Here is an 18,672-nt window from a genome sequence, read left to right as displayed (position 1 = left end):
CTCAGAAGCTCTTCGTTATTTTTTTGCCTATAGTGCTAATTAAAAATAGTGGGTTTTCTGCAATATTCTATTCTTTATTGGGTTTTTACATCTTTACATGTTGAGGGATGTGTGTTTTGGGTCTGTACCTCCACCTAAATGTTTTTTTGGGAGGATGCCTTCATTCATTGATGTTGTGCTTCTGTCAGATTTAGTTCACCGAATCCTTTTTTATCAGGCTGGTATCCTTTTAACTGTGTAGGCCTATGGCTGAGTGCTTTAGTGCTGCACCTTTTCTGGGAGTTCATTGCCTGAAAATATTCCACCTGTTTCAACTGGCCAGGATTTATGGCTGAGTCAGGGTGTAGAAAGGAAAACGAGCCATCGGCATTTACAAAATCAATTAGTCAGCGATTTTGGGGCTGATGTCACAGCCCAAATGAGAATCAGAGAAGCCTTGAGCATGTGAGTAGCTCCAAATTTGCCTCCTGCTCCTCCTTTTCAGATTTTATGCAAATGTCAGTGTGGCAATGGCTTTCTAAAGGGAGATACCCGTTGAAAATGCCCTCGGATTCATGGGGGTGATGCCACTTTAAAAACCGTCCACTGTGCAAAATACCTGAACAAAAATGACAATAAAACCACAGTGTAGATAAATGGTTGGGGTGGCCAAAAGCACTCAGCTCTATGTCTGGTGATTTGAACATCAGATACCTCTGAACCAAGTCAGGGTTCTCCCTCCTGCATCTGTGCAAGCTTTGGTGTGGGGGAAGAAGGTTTGCTGGGTCACAGAGTTGCTAAAGATCTTGAATTTAAGGTGTATTTCTGTCCTGGCAAAAGGCTGGAGTGATTTCCCCTAAAAGGGGGCTTTAGGCTTTTTAATTTTGGATTCCTTGTGCTCGTACCTGTCGTTGTTTTTACTCAGGACTTGCCTCCTCCCGGTAAATTTGTAAAACTGCCTCACTCGGACCTTCAGCGTTTCTCGGAAAACACCCACAGATTTGTTGGGTTTGGTGCTAATTTTCCTGTCACTTTTGGCTTTAATATCTGACACTGCCTCAGATGTGTGAGCAGGTCTGAGGAAGGAGCCCTAAGCTGAGTCTAACCCGAGCTGTAACCCCGAGCCCAGCTTGCACGGATGCATTCCCCGTGTCCCAGCATGAGGAGCCTTCCCGGGGGGTTGTGCTGGGTGGGAGCTCAGGGTGCTGCTTCCAGGACAGGGCATCAGGAAGGGTTCCACAAGCTATTCTGGGGACTTTCTGAGTAAATCTTAATGGCATGATGTACAGTGGACTTGTTGGGAATGGAGTTTTCATCTAATTTCTGTGCATTTTTCCCCTTTCCGTGAAGACCTTACCTGTTTGGAGCAGGATGTTTTTCCATAAAAGCTCCCTGGTGAGTTCCCAGTTCCAACCCAGCATGCCTATAAATCCATTTGCTGTCCTGGCTGAAAATAACTCTGTGCTTAGACTTTTTAATTTTGGATTAATTTACTTGTTTACCTGCATGGCTGATCCATAGGTTTCCACCCCCATAATTTCACTTCCAAACCATGAGATGTGTGTTCACCACCGAGCATTGCAAAGAAATGCATTCACCTTCTTGATTTCTTTTTTACCTTTGAGAGTGCATTTAATTTTTAAGTAGCAGGGAAGTTGAAAAAATAAATTATTTCTAAGTGGGCAGAAATTACTGCAATGTCTTTCCAAACAAGGCTCTTTTTTTTTTTTTTATTCTATATTGCTTCCTTTATTATTGGAGCACTAAGTTGCTTACAGACAGAAAACATCGATGATGACCTCTGGAAAATAAGCCAGATTAGCAGTGAGTAGGCAGTAAAGTACTGCAGGGAGAGAGAGGTGCAGCAAATAAAATGGGCACTGGAAAAAGAAAAGCTGATTTCACTTGAGAAAAAAAACCCCCATGGAATGATTTGGGTTGGAAGGGACCTTCGGGATCATCTCGTTCCAACCCCCTGCCACGGGAAACAGTTCTGTTAAAATCGGGATATTTGAAATAATAGGGGGGGGGTTGGTTTAATATGAAAAATTGCAGCACGTTCTAAGAATAAAGACAGGAGAAGAAGCAAGTTTTTAACAAGTTTTTTGGGTTTGGAGCTTGGTTCAGTGTTTGAGCAGTGCTACATCACCTCCATTTCCTAATGGGATGAGGGTCGGGTGGTCCAAGTTTTGGGCAGCAAGAACTGGGGAAGTGGGAACATCTTAGAAAATCTAAAAACTTTCAGCTTGGAGGTTTTGGGGCTTTGGTTCTTTTGGGGTTGGGGGTTTTCTGCCTGTTTTTAATTTAGCTCGAGATGCTGCTGAGCTGTTCCTGTCAGTGTCTGTTGGAATATTTGTCCATGGCTCCTGGTTTTGCTGCTGGAAGTTGGTTCCACGTTCATCAGCCCTTGTGTCTGTGCCAAAATATTATGTCCAGCAGGAAGAATTTCTTCAGAGCTTCGTTGGGACACCAACCTCTCTAGGGAAAGGCTGAGGACAGTTATGGGGTTTCTGGGAGCTGACCCAGGAGAAGCAAAGGAAAGAAGGGGACTTTGCCTTAACCCTGGAGAATTTCTAATTACTGAAGCATCTCCCTAAACCCCATTTCCAAATGTAGATTATGACACAGCTCAGAATTTTGCCTGATGGGGCTCTAAGAGCACCAGAGGCTCTGGAAGAAGAGTTTTTGGCAGGGGATTGTGGCAGTCACCCCCTGCACAAATTTATCAGCCAGAAATGAGTTGAGATGGAGGCAAGATTAAAAGGCTGAGATTAAAGGGGGGGAATATATGAAATAGGCTCAAAAATCGTTGCCTGTCTTTCCCCAGACTCTTTTTGTGGTTTGTTTAATGCCAGTGCAAGCTCAGAAATATGGTCCTTGCTAAGTCTACAGAGAAATTAAGGATAAAAAACACGCTTTGGGTGGGGGAAGAAATCATGTTGTTTCCATTAAGGTCTTAATGAGACCTAAAATTCTGTAAACAAAACGAGTGGAGGTTTGACAGGGAAGAGCCTGGTGAATAAAGGAGCCCACCATTCCTTTCCCCTGCTTTTCCTTGCTTTGGTCCTGATGTGACAACTGGAAACGTGGCTTTGGTTTCCTTGTTTGAGGCACAACGACAAACTAATTAAAATTTACGTACTTGGAGGCGGATTTTTTTTTTGGTAATTTTATGTGCAATTGTGAATTTCACCCAGGATTTTTCTCCTGATACTTTTGTCGCTGCTTTTGTAGTTGAGATAAAGCTTTTCCCTTCAGCAATGTTTTGGTGGGTTTAGTGTGGAATTGTGGATAAATGCTTTTATGACTCTCACGTGTTTGTTGGGAATATAAAATCAAAGTGATTCTCAGTCTTTGCAGCCTCTTACTATTGATTAATAATATTTGAATTTATGAGGCAGTTCGTTCATATCATACATTTGCAATTCATTTATTGTTTAAAACTCATGTCACTGGTTTGACTGTGAACTTAAAGGTACATTTAGGAGCCAGAAGACTTTTGTGAGACGTAAAGCTCTGTGAGGAACCCCAGTTGTGAACTGCACAGCCTTCTGACTTTCAAAATAGTTTACTAATGTTAATTCATATAAATAAAATAGAACAGAAAATGCAAACTGGTTAAAATATTGTAACTGTTTAGCATTTTTATAGAGAGCTAACACAGTACATTCCCAGAGATTAGGGCAGAGTTTGGTGTGTTACAAAGTCAACAAGTGGTGGCACTGAATAGTTTCCATAGGTCTTAATCTGTTCTTGTTGTGTTGGCAACATGAAAGAACTTCCACGCTGTGCTGGGTCCCTTCACTGCTTTTTAAGCTCTGACCAAGTGATGTCTTAATTTTCCTCTTTAGTTCCCTCCCATCTCTCTTTGTGCCATTCCAGCAGAAAATGCCCGTGGATGTTTTTTCCTGGACGTGTCTGTGTCTCCATCTCGGTGCTTCTGCATTTAAAATGGAAATAACCCTCCAGAGCTGTGTTAGAAAAATTAATAACAGCACAGATTTCCCCAGATCCTGTGATATTGAGCCAGGTTTTGGCATTAACTTGACTTTTGGAGGTGACTTTGACTCCAGCAGGGGCAGGTGATGTGACATGGTCTGCAGTGGAGACACAGCTCTTATTAAATTTACAGCAGAGCAAGAGCTAAAAGGACAAGATTTCAAAGGTGGTTTTATTATTGTTGTATTTGTGGTAGAGTTTTCTGCAGACATACAACTGGGATAAAACTGCTGCTGTGTCTCATTGAATGCCAGGTGTAGTTGCACAGTTGAGTAGAACCAGAGAGGAAAAAGTAAACTGCATTTTCATTCTTCTGATGTCTTACATGTAGTGCTGCTGTTTCTAATGTTTGAAAGAAATTAAGATTGAAATTATAATGGGGAATGTTTTGGTCCCATTTGCTTCGCTGTCCTGGTTTTAGTGTTGATTCCCAACACCCTGGGAGCTTCTTCCTGCCTCCCTTTTCAGGAAAAACCTCTGGCACAACATTTTGGAAGTTACTGTATTGTGAAGATTCTTTTAAAATTAACTGTTTTTTAAAAGTGAGGCCGAATGTGCCTTAATTTCAGCTCTTGGAATAATTTATGAAGTGCTGACAAGCCAAGAGCAAGGAAAGAGCAGGAGTTCAGAGCAGAAACAAGTCATTCAGCACCCACCTTCAACATGATTGTTTTGTTATCATTTATAAAGCTGAGAGGGTGTTTGCATCTGCAGAACAACGAGGATTTATAGTTTCCAAGCTGTTAAAATATCACCATGACACGAAAATGTATTTTGCTAGTGGCTGAGGATAGCTGGGCTTCGGAGCTTTGCTGAAGGGATGAAACTGGAGCTGGAATGTGTTGATGAAAACTCAGGGATGGAGGAAAATGGGGGTAAAATTAAAAATCCCTCAGTTGCAAGAGGTTTCAGAAGAGACTTGTTGACATCTCAGCAGTATTTTCAGAGCTCTGTCCAAACCAATAGATGCACTGGGGGTGTTCTGGGTTTTTTGTTTGTTTGTTTGCTTTGTTTCCCAGCAGGGCTGAGTTTAACCACTGGAGTAATCTGTGTTTTACAAGTTCTGCTCTCTCTGCCTACAAAACATCCTCCTCCGAGGGAAAATGTTCTGGCACTGAAACCAACACTTAAGTGCCTGCCTTGAAAGATGTACATCTCAGAGACAAGGTGGAAATAGAACCCAGCTTGGACCATTTCCTCTAAGGGTGTTTGTGACTGGATTTGGTTGAACACAAGAGTGTGGAGAACCCAAGAAAAATGTATTGTCATAGTCCCAGGTTCACTTCTGCTTCAGGGCCTGAAGGAATGGAAATCAGTTCTGTCTCTGCTGAAGTTTGCTCCAGTTTGTAGCTGAGAGTAGCGTTTACTTCCAAATTTTTTGTTTCCCATTTTGAATTATTTTATGAACCTCTGACAGTTATTTTAATAATTTAAACGATAATTTCATAAATCCATCAGGTTGTGTTGAGTAAAAACTGAGAATATTGAGAATATTAGGAGAGTGTAGTGTCAAGAGTTTCTAAGACTGAGTGTGGCTGAGTGAGACCTGTGCTCGTGGTGTGCCTTGTATTGGTTGCTGGATGACAATGTCCTTCTGAACAATCTTCTTCTCTACTAAAAACAATCATTTACTGAAGTGTAAACCAGTAACAAGACTCTAATTAGTGGATGCATTTCTGTTTTAATTTCTGAAGGAATTTTAGCGTGGGAACACTTGAAAGGCGAGAGCTAAAATAGTTCTCAACGTACAGTTTGCTTAAAAATGCTGTTTGTGTGACAGATGATTATTTCAAAGTGAAAGAAATCTATTCTTGTTTTTTTATGACCAGCTAATAAAACACTTATTAGTTAACACACTATCAATTTAAATATCCTAATATAGATTGTGCTGTGCCACTGCAAGCAAGGGAATAAATATATTTAGAGTCAGGAACTTTTTGGACCAGAGTTTCTGACCCGGCCATGTGTAGCTGGAGGTTTAACAGTTGGATATTAAGTGCTTTGTGGTGGTTCAATAGCAGAGTTACTGACTATAAATTGCAATTGCTCTTTTGGGACATTCCAGCTTCTCCTACTTGTAGAGCTTCAGGTCTGATCCGAGTCCATGGAAGTTTGTCTGAACCTTTCCATGATCTCTGATCAATGTGATTGAATTCCTTTGGAAAGAGCTTTTTTTGTTTCAATTTCTAACTGATACATAGGCTTGCTGTGTGAGTGATTTATTAGTATGTGTGGTATTTTAGTATAAATTAACTACAACTATGCAACATTTAAATTGTTTTCTGCCGTTTCAAAGTATTTTTCTGCTGCTTAATTGCACTGTAACACTTGCAGTGATTTGTCTGCACACATTTATATGCACACTCAGAACCATTCTCTGAAGATCATTGCTTAAAAATTGAAGATTGTTCCTCAAAACTGAGCAGGTTAATGTGGTGTAATCACAGGCTGACATAGAGTGGAGCAAGAAATTAGTAGAAGAAATAAGAAATAATATATTAGTAGAGGAAAAAAGGAAAGGAGGAAGAGGCAGCAAGAGAAGGGAGCAGGGAAAGAGAGTAGAGATGGAGAAATATAAAATAATTTGATTAAAAAGAGGGAGAAGAAGCAAAAATGGAGAAGGAGAAATCCTGTGTGGACTTCCCAGACAGCTTTTCCCTTAAGGAAAGGGTGGGATCCTGGTTTAATCTGGTTTAAACAGGCAATGCTCTGGACACAGTGCTGAGTTTGTGCACAGCAGAGTGTTCTGTGCCTGCAGGTTCCTGTGGGCAGGAACCACTGCGTGGTGTTTCAGGAAAACAGAATATAAAATTTCCATATAAACCCTTTTACCTGCTCCATACACATCGTGGTTGCAGAGGAGAATGTCTCTTAATCTGCTTTTCTGTGATATAATTCCTGGTCTGTTCTAACACGTGGCTCGTGAGTGTTGCATCTTTCCCTTCCCTTTATCCCCTGCATGTTTTCCCTCTCCCCCTTCTTATATCCCGTGGTTTCAGTGCTGTGCTGAGTTAGAACTGAGCAGCAGTCCAGGTTATTCCTGACTTTCTTTTGCAAATGCCAGAAAATCTCCACCACCTGGAATGGCTCCCCTGGAATCTGTATTTTCATTCCCAAAGGGCTGAGGATTACAAGCGTTTGTGTTCGCTTCTGAAATTGTTTCTGTTGGATGTAAATATTCAATATTGGGTCTTTTAAACAGGCCAGTTCTCCATTAGGAGCCAGTGCTGTTCTTCCAGTTAATAAGTTCAGTGATCCAGGGGAATTTGGGACCTATCACTGGGAGACACTGAGCATCTGTAAATCCTGCTCAGTCTTATGGGAACTGCAGAGAGTCACCATTTCTGAACTAAGAGGTTAAAATGACTGTTAAGGAAGGGTCACCTTCATTTTTAACTTGTATAATTCTGTTTTGTTCCTTCTTTTAAAGCAAATCCAAACCAGCTCCCCAGATCTCACCCAGTAAGTCTGTGGGGGGAGAGTTTTGTGTCGCCGCAGTCTTCGGATCATCAAGGTCATGGTTTGCAAACAATTCCGGTCTGAAGCGGGAAAAAGGTGGGTATCTTACAGAATTAGGGCTTGTAAATTTAAATTTAAATTTAAATGCTTTGTTTTCTCATTTTGTGACAAGTTCCGAGAAATCAGTGTGGATTTTATTCCTTGAACTCCCTGACAAAGGAGATTTTTGGGTACAGGATCGGGGTGCTTTGGTAGACAGGACAATTGACAGGAAATTTTAATTAGGGAAATAAATCACTGATCTTCTATTATGATACAATGACAGGAAACAAACTTTGGTAGTTCAATCCAAAGCTACTGTGTGAAGGGGCACTGAAAAGCCTGCAAGGTAAAGGTGAGACACCTCTGCTAAAGCAAATGTCCAGACACAAATTTTGGGGGTGGGGAATTCCCTGAACACACCTTGGCAAGAAACTCTGTTCCACCCTCTTTCTCTTTTATGAGATATTTGTATTTTTTTGAAACAAGGGGGAAATGGTGTGTTTTGCACAGTTTTCTTTGTGTCTTTCCAGCCCTTTCACTTCTTTTAATTCACATTTTTTGCCAGCGAGGAAAAGACTTAAAAGAACGCAGAGTCTGCTATTTCTGTAAACGTTTTTCTCTGTTCTGCTGCAATGAGATTTTCTTTCCTTTTGCAAACAGATCAATCCAAGCAGTTTGTGGTGGAGTCCTTGTACATCATCAGCTGTTATGGGAGCCTGGTGGAGCACGTCCTGGAGCCAAGGCCCCTCAGCACAGCTCCCAAAATCAGTGATGACACCCCCCTGGAAATGCTGACCTGCCCCAGAGCCAGCTGGACTTTGGTTAGGTAGCTCATTCCTTTCACTTTGCCTTCTTTTGGTCCAGAAAGTGGTTGTGATCTTTCTTTTTTCCATGACCTGCATCACTCATATTTTTATTTTAAAACTCATCCTGAAGACTCTTAAAGTGTTCCATTGAAGGAGGGGACACTTGATGGGAAATCCCATATAGTTCTGTTAGTGTTTATGTGTCCCATTTAAATACTTCTGTGGACGTGGAGCTACATGAACATATTTGCAAATCAACAGAGCTCCTTATTAATTGGTGATTTTAAATGATCAGGTTGTAATTTACTTTTTATATGAGGACCGGAAACAATTATTTTAGTGGTGTTGAAGTACAGAATTCTGCTGTGAGACAGGAGGGAGGTTTCCACACTGAGGCATTGCAAAGAGTTGGGCAAGTTATCCTGGGAGCCAGCTGAAGGTAGCAGTTCTTAAGACAGTTGAAGAAATTATTCCTGACAGGTGGAGGAAAGTAAACAAAAATTGATGAGAAAGTGTCGTCAGTGCTTTTGACGTTTTAAAATATTTTCCTATCGATTTTCCTCGGCTCCCATATTCCTTAGTGCTGCTCAGGGCTGGGCTGCACTGATCAATACTTGATTTACCAAGCTATTTAGGAATGGCCCCCCCTAATTAAAATTACAACACAGACTTCGGGGCCATTATTGTTGAAATGAGTAGGTTGTAATGGGATTGAAAATTCTAATTGGATCAATAGCCCCTAACTTTACACAGCTTTATTTTCACAGTTTGTAAAGTGCTCAATGACTTCCCAGGGTGGGAGCAGTGCTGGTGAACAGAACAAAAAAAGTTCCCCAGTTTCTGTTGTGTGTTTATATAACGTCAGCATGACATACAATGGTCCTAAACATATTTGCCAACTTAATCTAAACCTCCCTCTTGAGTTTTTTTTGTTGTTGTTTTTTTTTTTTTTTTTTGGTGTGTGTGTGTGCAATCCATGCTGCAAGTCAACAAAGAAGAATTGTCTTTGCCTCACAGTCTGCAGGGTTTGGCCCTGCTGCTCCACTGCCTGTGGTGTGCTGCAGTGTTTGAACAAGCTAATTTAAATAATTACAAACATTTTGCGAGCTTGTATAGATAATTGCATGTGATGACAGAAACACTGATTTACATTCTCTGTATTAGCTTAAATATTAATAGTCTTGTGTTTTACCTCAGAACTCCTCAGTGGAATGAGCTCCAACCACCATTTAATGCAAACCATCCTCTGCTCCTGGCTGCAGATGCTGTGCAGTACTACCAGTATCTTCTGGCTGGCTGTGAGTAGCTGACAACTTCTTGTCTTGTCTGATGTGCACATTTTCTGCAGAGTGGGGCTTTCTGAGCTGGTTTTTCAGCCTGTAATAATTTCAGTGTATGTTCAGTGTGTAACTGACTGTGTGGAGCACTGAATGTAATTTTGGGATTTTTTACATGAAGCAGAGTTGAGAGGCTGTCACCCAGCCAAGATGGGAGTGTTTGGCTTGAGAGCAGGGCCCACTGGATCCCCTGAAGTCCTCAGGGTTTCCTCACCTCGTTCCTTCTCACACTTTTTGCCATTTCCTCCCGTGAATTCCACATGAATTCAGTGACAAGTGAGTGCATCTGCATTTTCCCCCTCCCCTGGAACTCCTGGTTGCTGGGCTCCCTCCAACCAGAGCCTCAGGGAGCTGCTTCCCTCAGGAACCTTGGCACTGCTTCCACCAGCCACATCATTCCCAGGGAGCCAATATGCATGGCATGGCATATCCAGAGACATTTATATATCTATGTCTATAGGTAAAATTTGTGTGTGTGTGTATATATATATATATTTTTTTTTTTTTACAAACCCATGTTTGGGTTTTACAGACAAATTAGTATCTTTGTGAGGTTTTATTTGACAATTCAAAAAAGGGAAGACTACTATCAGTGAGTAGCAAGCCTCTGTTTTATCCAGGGTATAGTCAGGATCAAAGCAATGTAGCAGTCCAAGTTTCACAAGGGAACAACTCTTGGCATCTGTCAGGGGACCCCTGGGGAAACCAGACCCTCTGCACAGTTGTGAGTGCAGCCAATGCCAGCAGGGGCTGTGACAGGACATTTAAAATGCAGCCAGTGGACATGTGGGCCAGGAGGCAGTTTGGGTGTGACTGGGAAAAAGGGATGTTGGGGCCAGATTTGAGCTGTTGCTTCTACCTGTGCATCTGCTGCACGAGCCCAGGGTGTTTGGAAACCTGCAGGGTTAGGTTCTTCCTCCTGTGCTGCACAGAAGATAGGAATGAAACTCAAAAGGTGGACAAGAATATGAAAAAGTAATTAATAGTGCACAGCACCATTAGATTTGCACTTTGGGTAGAATTTTTTGCTCAATCCCTGACTTATTTTAATTCCACTTCTAAGTAAGAGGGTTCTGCTGGGAGCTCCAAGGTCAGTGCAAGGCTGTATTTTGAGCCTGTCAAAAATGAGGTGTGCAAACCTGGACTGGAATTTTCATATGAATATTTTGAAACACGGAGTACAATCATGTCAACAAGTATGTTAGTAATTTATGGCAAAGCATGTAATAGATGTTGTTAACTGTAGAGCATAAGTCTAATTTCATGTTGTACTTTAAATAACTGCTGCCACACAATCTGCTTGTACTGATGATAATTTATTTTGGTATTAATATTTTGATCCATTGCTTGTGCATTTGTTGCTGCTGAGTGGTCTTCAGACAGTCTCCAAAACTAGTTTTAATTCACAACTACAACCTATATTTGTGCAGCTCACCTGCTTGGGGCAAATTTCTTCCCCCTCCTCACCCTTCCCAAATTCTCTGCTCCAGTTTTAGATGTCTTTACCATCCATATTGTTTCAGCTATTTCCCCTGCACAGAAATATAGAAATTACTGTATGTAGCACACAGTTACTGCATGTGGGTCCAAGAGCACAGGATGCTCTCTGGAGAATTCTGGACATTTTGTGTAAGTACTTTGTCTGCTTTTTAGTTTCTGTTGAAATTAAAAGCCGTGTTTTGCAAAGACAGAGCCCGAACAAAAGCCTTTCTGTGAGTATCACATGCACAGGTCACATTTATCCCACGTCTAAAATCAGGGGTGGATGGTGCTCACTCTCTCTTTCATTAACATTTTTTTAACAGCTCAAATACTGCACATTTCAAATGGTTTTGTACTGAAAACTTTATAAAGGAAGAAGAAATAGGGGTAGCCAAATTCCAACAATATGATGAACTTGTATTATTTGAATTATGTGACTTTTTATTCGGGTTTTAATTCACATAATGGGAGTTCTTTAATGAAAATCACACAGAGGTTGGAAAAGACCTCTGAGATCATTGAGCCCAACCTTTGACCCAACACCACCTCATCTGCCAGACCGTGGCACTGATGCCACTTCCAGTCTTTATGAAATGCAGAGAAAATGGAAAGAAAAACAGAATAATAAACACCAAAATAGAATAATAAACACCAAACACAAACAGAATAATAAACACGGAAAATCATCTAAAGGACATGTTAAAAATGGCATAACAGAGAAATCTGTGTGTGTCTTCAGATTGGTTCAGTATGACTCCACTCAGTGAAATTCCTGAAAAAAAAAAGGAGTCAGAGCAGGTTTCCCAGAGCAGAGCCCAAGACACCTGGTAAATAACTGCTGCCCCGGGTCCTGTGGCCCTGCTCTCCTGCAGCTCTGCCAGGACCTGCAGCCTGGGCTTCCACGTGCTCCTGCTTCCATCAGGGCCTTTAATTGCCAGGAGGTGGCTAAAGCAGGGGCTGGGGGGATGCTCCAGAGCCCTGGCGCCGTCCAGGGGCTCTGCTTGGATGTGTCCCCGAGGTGGAACACAGCAGTTCCTCCCCGGCCCTGTATAGCATTTCTGCCAATTGTTGGGCTCCATTAAGTGTGCAGGGGAAATAAAAGCCTGAATGACCAAGTCACAAGGGGGTATGGATAGACCCTTTCTTTGTCCACACTCGGAACATTGCATTAGGTCTCATTATCCATTTATAATAAGTGACCTTTGCCCCCCCTGGGTCATTGAAAAACCCTCAGTGTGCTTTTTAGCACAGAGTACCTCTGTCAGCAGCCCGGCAGAACAATGAGACGTCTGGCAGGGCTGCTCGCGGGGCTGCACGGGCAGCCTTCCATAAAGGAGAGGTTTGGTGCCAAAACACGGGGCCAGAAATCTTCCTCAGCCTCTCCAAAAGTATAAACCAGGCCGGTGGCTTCTTGTGCTGACCAGTGAATATTCTTAAAAACCATTTATTGACACCCAGCTCAGCTTTTAATGGCTTTGAAGAATCTCGAAGTTGCATTCGCAGCTCGGAGGGAAGGAACAAGGAGCCATTGTTTGAAGGAAGGTTTTGTACAACAAGTGTCCAAGACCTTTATCCCAAGGGTATTTGTAAGTGGATCAGCACAGCTGTTCCACTGCTTTGGGGTCATCTGGGACATCTGCTGCAGAAACCTGGATGAGAGTGTGCAGTTTGTGTCTACCTGAGCTCATTAGCACAGTCAGGGCTGGGCACAGGGGAGAAAGTGGGGAGCAGGAGATTTGCACCCTTCATGGCTTGAAAGTGAACTTGCATGTAGAATTCCACAACCTGCTGGCCTGCAGGAAGTGTCAGGATCCTGCTGCCAACTGTTTCAGGCTTTCTGCAGTTGGTCAGTGTGAAAATATCCCATCCTGAGACCTCCTCACTTCTCACAGAGCAGATTCCAGACTCGCTGTTGTCTCCGTAAGAGTTCATCCCACAAAACCCTGGATTTATTACAATCCTCAGGTCCTCAGTGCTGGGTGTTAGGACTCAGATATTTTTCTGATTTAATACATAGTATTTTAGCTTATTTGTGTCTCTGGTATTCCCTCCCTGTGTCTTGAGCAACTTCTAAATCTAAGCACAGCAGAAGAAGGAAATCTAAGTCACATTTTATTCTTCCTGATTGTTTTTTCTCTAGCATAAATAGCATCTTGTGATGTAGTTAGACTCTCCTAGCAGACCTGGCAGTGGGAGGAGAGTCATGCAAGGCACTACACACGTGCACAGGAGAGGTTTTCGTGTCCACAGGAACTTTAAATAGAAAGGACTTGGCTTCCTCCAGAGAACTGCCAAGTTTTGTCATTAAATCCTGCTTTCTTCCAGCTGTTTGATACTTAGGAATTAGGATGGTTCTGGCAGTATAAACTCTTGAGGATGCTGTGAGGATGGGCAGGGGCACCTTCCAGCAGCCCAGGTTGCTCCAGGCCCTGTCCAACCTGGCACATTTGAATCCACACAGACACGAGCCTGGCACACAGTGGAATTTCCATGGAAATAGGGAACTTGGCATCACAGCAGAAAGTCTGCCATCCTTGTTTCATTCTTCTCATTTCCTCCCTTCCTTATCCCTCCACTTGGAATTCACTTTTTCATTGCACTGGAGGGCTGGACAGGACTTGCAATATCTGAAAGGTGGCCAACTAACACATTAATGAATAAATCCCCTGAATTAGACCAAAAACTGCCCCACGAAGGTATTGAATAAACTGAGATCTGATTTCTCTCCTCTGGCTCTGGAAAGGGCACCTTCACGTTCCAGGCAAGAGTTTTGGCTCATCGGGACCAATTTTGTGGACACAACCTGCAGTTGTCAGGAGTGGGCCAGTGACAAGAATTAATATATTAACTGGTATGCAGTACTCTGACAAATTGCTTACTAAATACATCAAAATTGATTGGGCATTCTGTGTTTAAATTGACAAATGACTGCATTAGGGGAAGGAGGGAAATCCATTAATTACAGCTGCCCTCAACCATAGGAAATGTAATCGTATAAATATAGATTTTGTTAAAACAAAAGTCTGTACTTTACTCCAGTGTTGCTGGTAAGTGTACTTGCACCTCTCTGCTATTAAACCTGCAATAGGAGGTTTTGAAGACAGATCTTTGCAATTGGCTTTTAAATAATCAAAGAGCATTTCTGTTGTGTTAAAAGGAATGGTGCAGTTGTTTCTGCATCCCGCCCCGACCGCTTCTGCAAATTGTTTCTCCCTCAGAAAAATGGACCTGTAGCCCAGGCTGCCGCTGCCTCATTAATTGTTTATTCTAAATGCAATGTAATTTGTATTCCAAGACGTTGGGATTCAAACCAGTACTCTGCATTCTCCTTCTTTGTCCCTGTCCTGGTCTCCCAAGTAATACTTGCAGGGCTGTTACTTATTTCTGAGTAAGAATTTGCTCTTGAGTTGGGCCTGAAGATATAATCAGTTTTATAGACTTTGTTAAGGGATTCTTGAAAAGATTAAGGCCTATATTTATAGCTGCCTTTGACTTTTGGCTGTTACAGCAGATTTTCATTTCTGGACCAACTGCTGCACATATCTTGTGTTTTACTGAAAGTGGCTTTCATTAGAAGTCCAATTTAGTAACTATCCATTGTCTTCAAAGGGAAGGGGTGAGCCTTCCCCTGCTGTTTGTTTGGGCTAAATGATAACACCATTTATACAGATAATCTCTGTACCTCTGACATCATGTTTGCACTTCCTTCTCCCTCTCATGAAAGCTGTGTACCCTGAGCAAGGCTTCTCCCAGCAGCATTGGGGTTCTTTATGACCCATTTGTATTCCTTTCCTACATTCCATTGATGGAAATAAAAATTACATACACAGAGCTGGTGAATACTGTGGAAAGCAGTGTGGAGGGTGGGAGGGGAGGGTGTATTAAATAACTGTGTGACTGTGAGCTGTGAAGACAGATCCTATGAAAACCAAGCCGTGGTGCCTGGAGTCACAGCCAAGCTGCTGCCACGGGAGTTACACCACAGACACAGGAGGAATCTGGTCATTCTGGTCTGCCAGCCCTTCCCAGGTGAATGAACTGGGGCTGAGAGGGACATTTAGTGTTCTGCCTCCGTTTTCCTCCTTGCATTCTTTTGTGTGTGAGTATTTAACAGCGGGTTTGATCCCTCCCAAGAACATGGGTTATGGTACATCCCCTCTGTGTGTACCTCTGGTGTGTGGTGGAGTGATTCTGGGGAGGCCAGAGCTGGCCCTTGCTCTGGGGATGTTCAATGTCTATCACAAGGGAACTCAGTTTGAAATAATAGAGCTGATCAAAAGCAGAGCCTGGGCTGTAACAACAGTGACTGTTGTGTGGTTACGAGGTGCTCAAAGCCCTTCTGCTCTGGGGCTGGGACATCTCGGCAGGGCCACGCTCACACATGAGCTGGGGGCAGTTTGAGCTGCCCCAGCCCGGTGTCTCTGCTGGGCTTTGCTGGTTCTGCACTTCAGGGAGAACTGGCAAGCTGAACATAACCCACTGCTGGAGGATATCCACATCCAAACCAAGCTCTGGCCTCCCCCTGGAGTGCGGGAAGCTCACGAGTTTACCTGAGCAGCTGGAGAGGAGCTGGGACAGGCCGTGGGATGGGAGTGAATGTTCCACCCTGCCATCATTTCATCTGTTTGTATCCAAAGTCTTGCCCTTTCAACTGTACCTGGTGCCACAGGGGAGGGACTTCACAAAACTGTGTGTGACAGGCTTAAAACTGCAAAATCTGAGTGCCAGGGAATCCCTTCTCTAGAGTCCCAGTTTGCCATTATTATTCTTCCTCCCCAATTTATAATACTGGCCAGTGTATCTTCTTCATAAAATTCTACTTAGTTGTTGCCATGCAATAAAGGAATACAACACATTTCTTAAAAGAACTTCCTGGGACTCTGCATCAGTAGTTTCAACAGAGTTGTGCAGGAGTCCTGTAGAAATCCATATTCTTGTGGAAAAAAATAGTAATTCCTTGAAATTTGGAGGGGGACGTTTCTATGTGGGAAAATGAGGTTCAGAATTTCAGAAAATTAATTTTAAAGTTTTTCTTGACTAAGGTATTCTCTCTATATTACATGAAGATATGGGTATCTGTATGAACATATAAGTGAAACAGGTAAAATATGTTGGAGAAGAATTTTGGCAATTTAAAATTTGGAACTTTTTACTGCATGTAAAACTGTTGCAGATCTTAAATAGATATGCTGAAAATATATATATTTATATTTATTTTTTATGAGTACAGTTACAGAATTCCCAGTGAAACTTGATTCCAAATGTGCATTTCTCTTACAGAATTGTTACATGTATTTGGATTATTTTGGCAATAGGCACAAAGAGTGGAAATGGAATTTTCAGGTTTACTTCTTACACTTGGAGGTGTAACAGATTCCAGACTGATCTGGGTCCCCTTCCAGAAAAGGTGTTTCTGATGAAACTGGAGTTCATGCTATTTTTTTAAGGGAAAACTATGTTTCCCTAAAACTGTAACCTGCACTTTCTGCTCCCTGCAGGAACTAAGATTGAGTGTTAGAGGGAAGCAAATTTAATTTCTGCCTGAGCATGGACTGATTGGGGTAAATGGGAGCGGGGTCAGGTCATGAAAGAGCTGCACGGTCCCGTGAGCAGTGGAGTAAATCACGATATATTCTCCAGCCATAATTGCTGTTTGTGAAATAATATAGACAAGGTGAATAAAAATTAACTCTGTGAGGTGCTCTGGGTGCTGGGAACGTGTGTGTTGAGGGTTTGATGCAGAGATACACCTGGGTACGTGCGTGGCTCCGTCGGCTCACCCTCCCCAATGCACGTCTTATAAACCAACCGCTGGAAGCAGCGCGGCGTCCGGGGATGGAAACACTTTCAGATGTGTACAAACAACCCTAATGAACGAGGGCACATGCTGAAATGGTTCTTTACTGCTCTGGCAGGGTCATCTGGAACTCCTTAGAGCGGGGTCCGTGGACACGCAGGGGTCAGTTTTCAAAGCAGTGTTCGGGGATTTGGCCGCGCGACTCCCATTGACGTTAATGGGAGTCAAACGGGTAAATCCCCACGCTCCGCTTTGAAAATTTACTGCTGAGCCTCTTGACTTCTCACTACACACTTTGATTGTAACAGTAATCCATGGTTAACATAATTTTCCCGACAATAATGTCAAACATACTTTTGAAGTCGGTGAATTATAGAAATAGTTACCTCTTCCATAATTCTTTAAAGATGGCCATCAGATGGATTCCGCCGTGGGTTCGTGCAGTTGGAATTGTTCTTTAACTCGGGGAAGGATATGTATGTTCTCCTTTGGTGCAGAACTGATTGTGTGCTCACAGTCTGAGCCTTAAGGTGCTCTGGACTGTGAGTAATATCAGGTTCTAGCTCTGCCCAGCCTGAAAGTTCATCGTGCTTGGCTGGTTTCCTAAGGGAACTTTAGAGATGGAAGCTGGAATTAAGCACAGGGAATATATACCGGTCTTGCAGTACAACCAGGAGTGATGGTGAGGCTTAAACACCTTTTTTGGGGAAAAAACCTCCAGGCTGTTGACCATCAGACCAGTGTAAGTAAGGAGGAGGTAAAGCAGTCATCAAAGCTGGGAAGATCTGAGGAGAATTCATATCCTGATTACAGACCTACTTATTCCTGTATTAAAATGCTGATACAGAGAATGGATGGTCCATAAAGCACCTATAAACTTTGGGCAGTACACGAATAATGACTGAATAAAGCTCCAATAAGTTGTTGGGGTGAAATAACTCGTAGCCCAACTAAACTACTTTACGGGGCTTTTTTTTAAGCTTAATTTTATGATATTTATGTATATAAGGATGTCAGAAAGTCCTCACAGGAAAAAAAAGTGAGTGGGGAGAAGTTTTGGGTAAAAGGAGATATTTTAATTTGCCTGCTGTGCTCCTGCAGAAGTTTACAAGCTGAAAGCTGCATTAAAACCAGAACTTGGTTCAGTAACACAGAGCCACAAGTAAAAACAAGTAGAGCATATCACCAGACTGCAAAGAGTTTATTGTAACCATGGCTGTGAGCATTCCAAATGAACCTCTGATCTTCTCTTGACTGTCAGACGCGAGCAGAGGGAGAGCAGGCACAGAGCCCCAAGTCACTGACACAAACTCACTGAGGGCTCCTTGGGTGTGCTCTCCATGGCAAACCTGACTGTGGGACACCAAAACCAGCCCCTGACAGGAGGGAGATCACATCTGTGAGGTGAATTTGAAGGGGCTGCCTGCAGACCTAAAGCAGAACCATCCCCTCGTGCTTGTCGTGGGTGACACGGGGTAACCAATGCCAGCACTTCCAGGAGGAGCATGAAGTAAATCCAACTGGGGAGAAGCACTCCTGAAGCTTGTTGACAAGCCTGTGATTACCTCAGGTCTCTAAACCACCTCTGGTTGTTTTAGGTATAACTGAGGAACCACAGGAAAAGCATCAAAATCACATGTTAGGGTGGGATTTGTACGAAACCAAGGATGTGTCCTTTTATCCCGAGTACCTCTTTGCCACCAGAGCTGAATGGATTGGTTAGGAGTACATTGGCCTGTTTCTACTGGATTTTAGAAACTTATTTCAACCT

The 18,672-nt window shown here is 42.7% G+C and overlaps 1 protein-coding gene across 1 annotated transcript in view; it reads left to right on the top strand.

Moving 5' to 3' along the window:
- BCAS3 (BCAS3, microtubule associated cell migration factor) overlaps positions 1-18,672 on the top strand; it is a 316,591-nt gene that overhangs the window by 108,937 nt on the left and 188,982 nt on the right. The window contains exons 19-22 of the mRNA XM_017821512.1: positions 1,330-1,374; positions 7,409-7,533; positions 8,140-8,305; positions 9,483-9,583. Coding sequence (XP_017677001.1) covers positions 1,330-1,374; positions 7,409-7,533; positions 8,140-8,305; positions 9,483-9,583 — 437 coding nt within the window. The remainder of the gene's footprint in view (positions 1-1,329; positions 1,375-7,408; positions 7,534-8,139; positions 8,306-9,482; positions 9,584-18,672) is intronic.

The sequence above is a fragment of the Lepidothrix coronata genome, unplaced genomic scaffold (assembly GCF_001604755.1).
Source record: "Lepidothrix coronata isolate B3197 unplaced genomic scaffold, Lepidothrix_coronata-1.0 Scaffold91, whole genome shotgun sequence".
NCBI lineage: Eukaryota > Metazoa > Chordata > Aves > Passeriformes > Pipridae > Lepidothrix > Lepidothrix coronata.
This window is presented reverse-complemented; position numbering and strand designations above follow the sequence as displayed.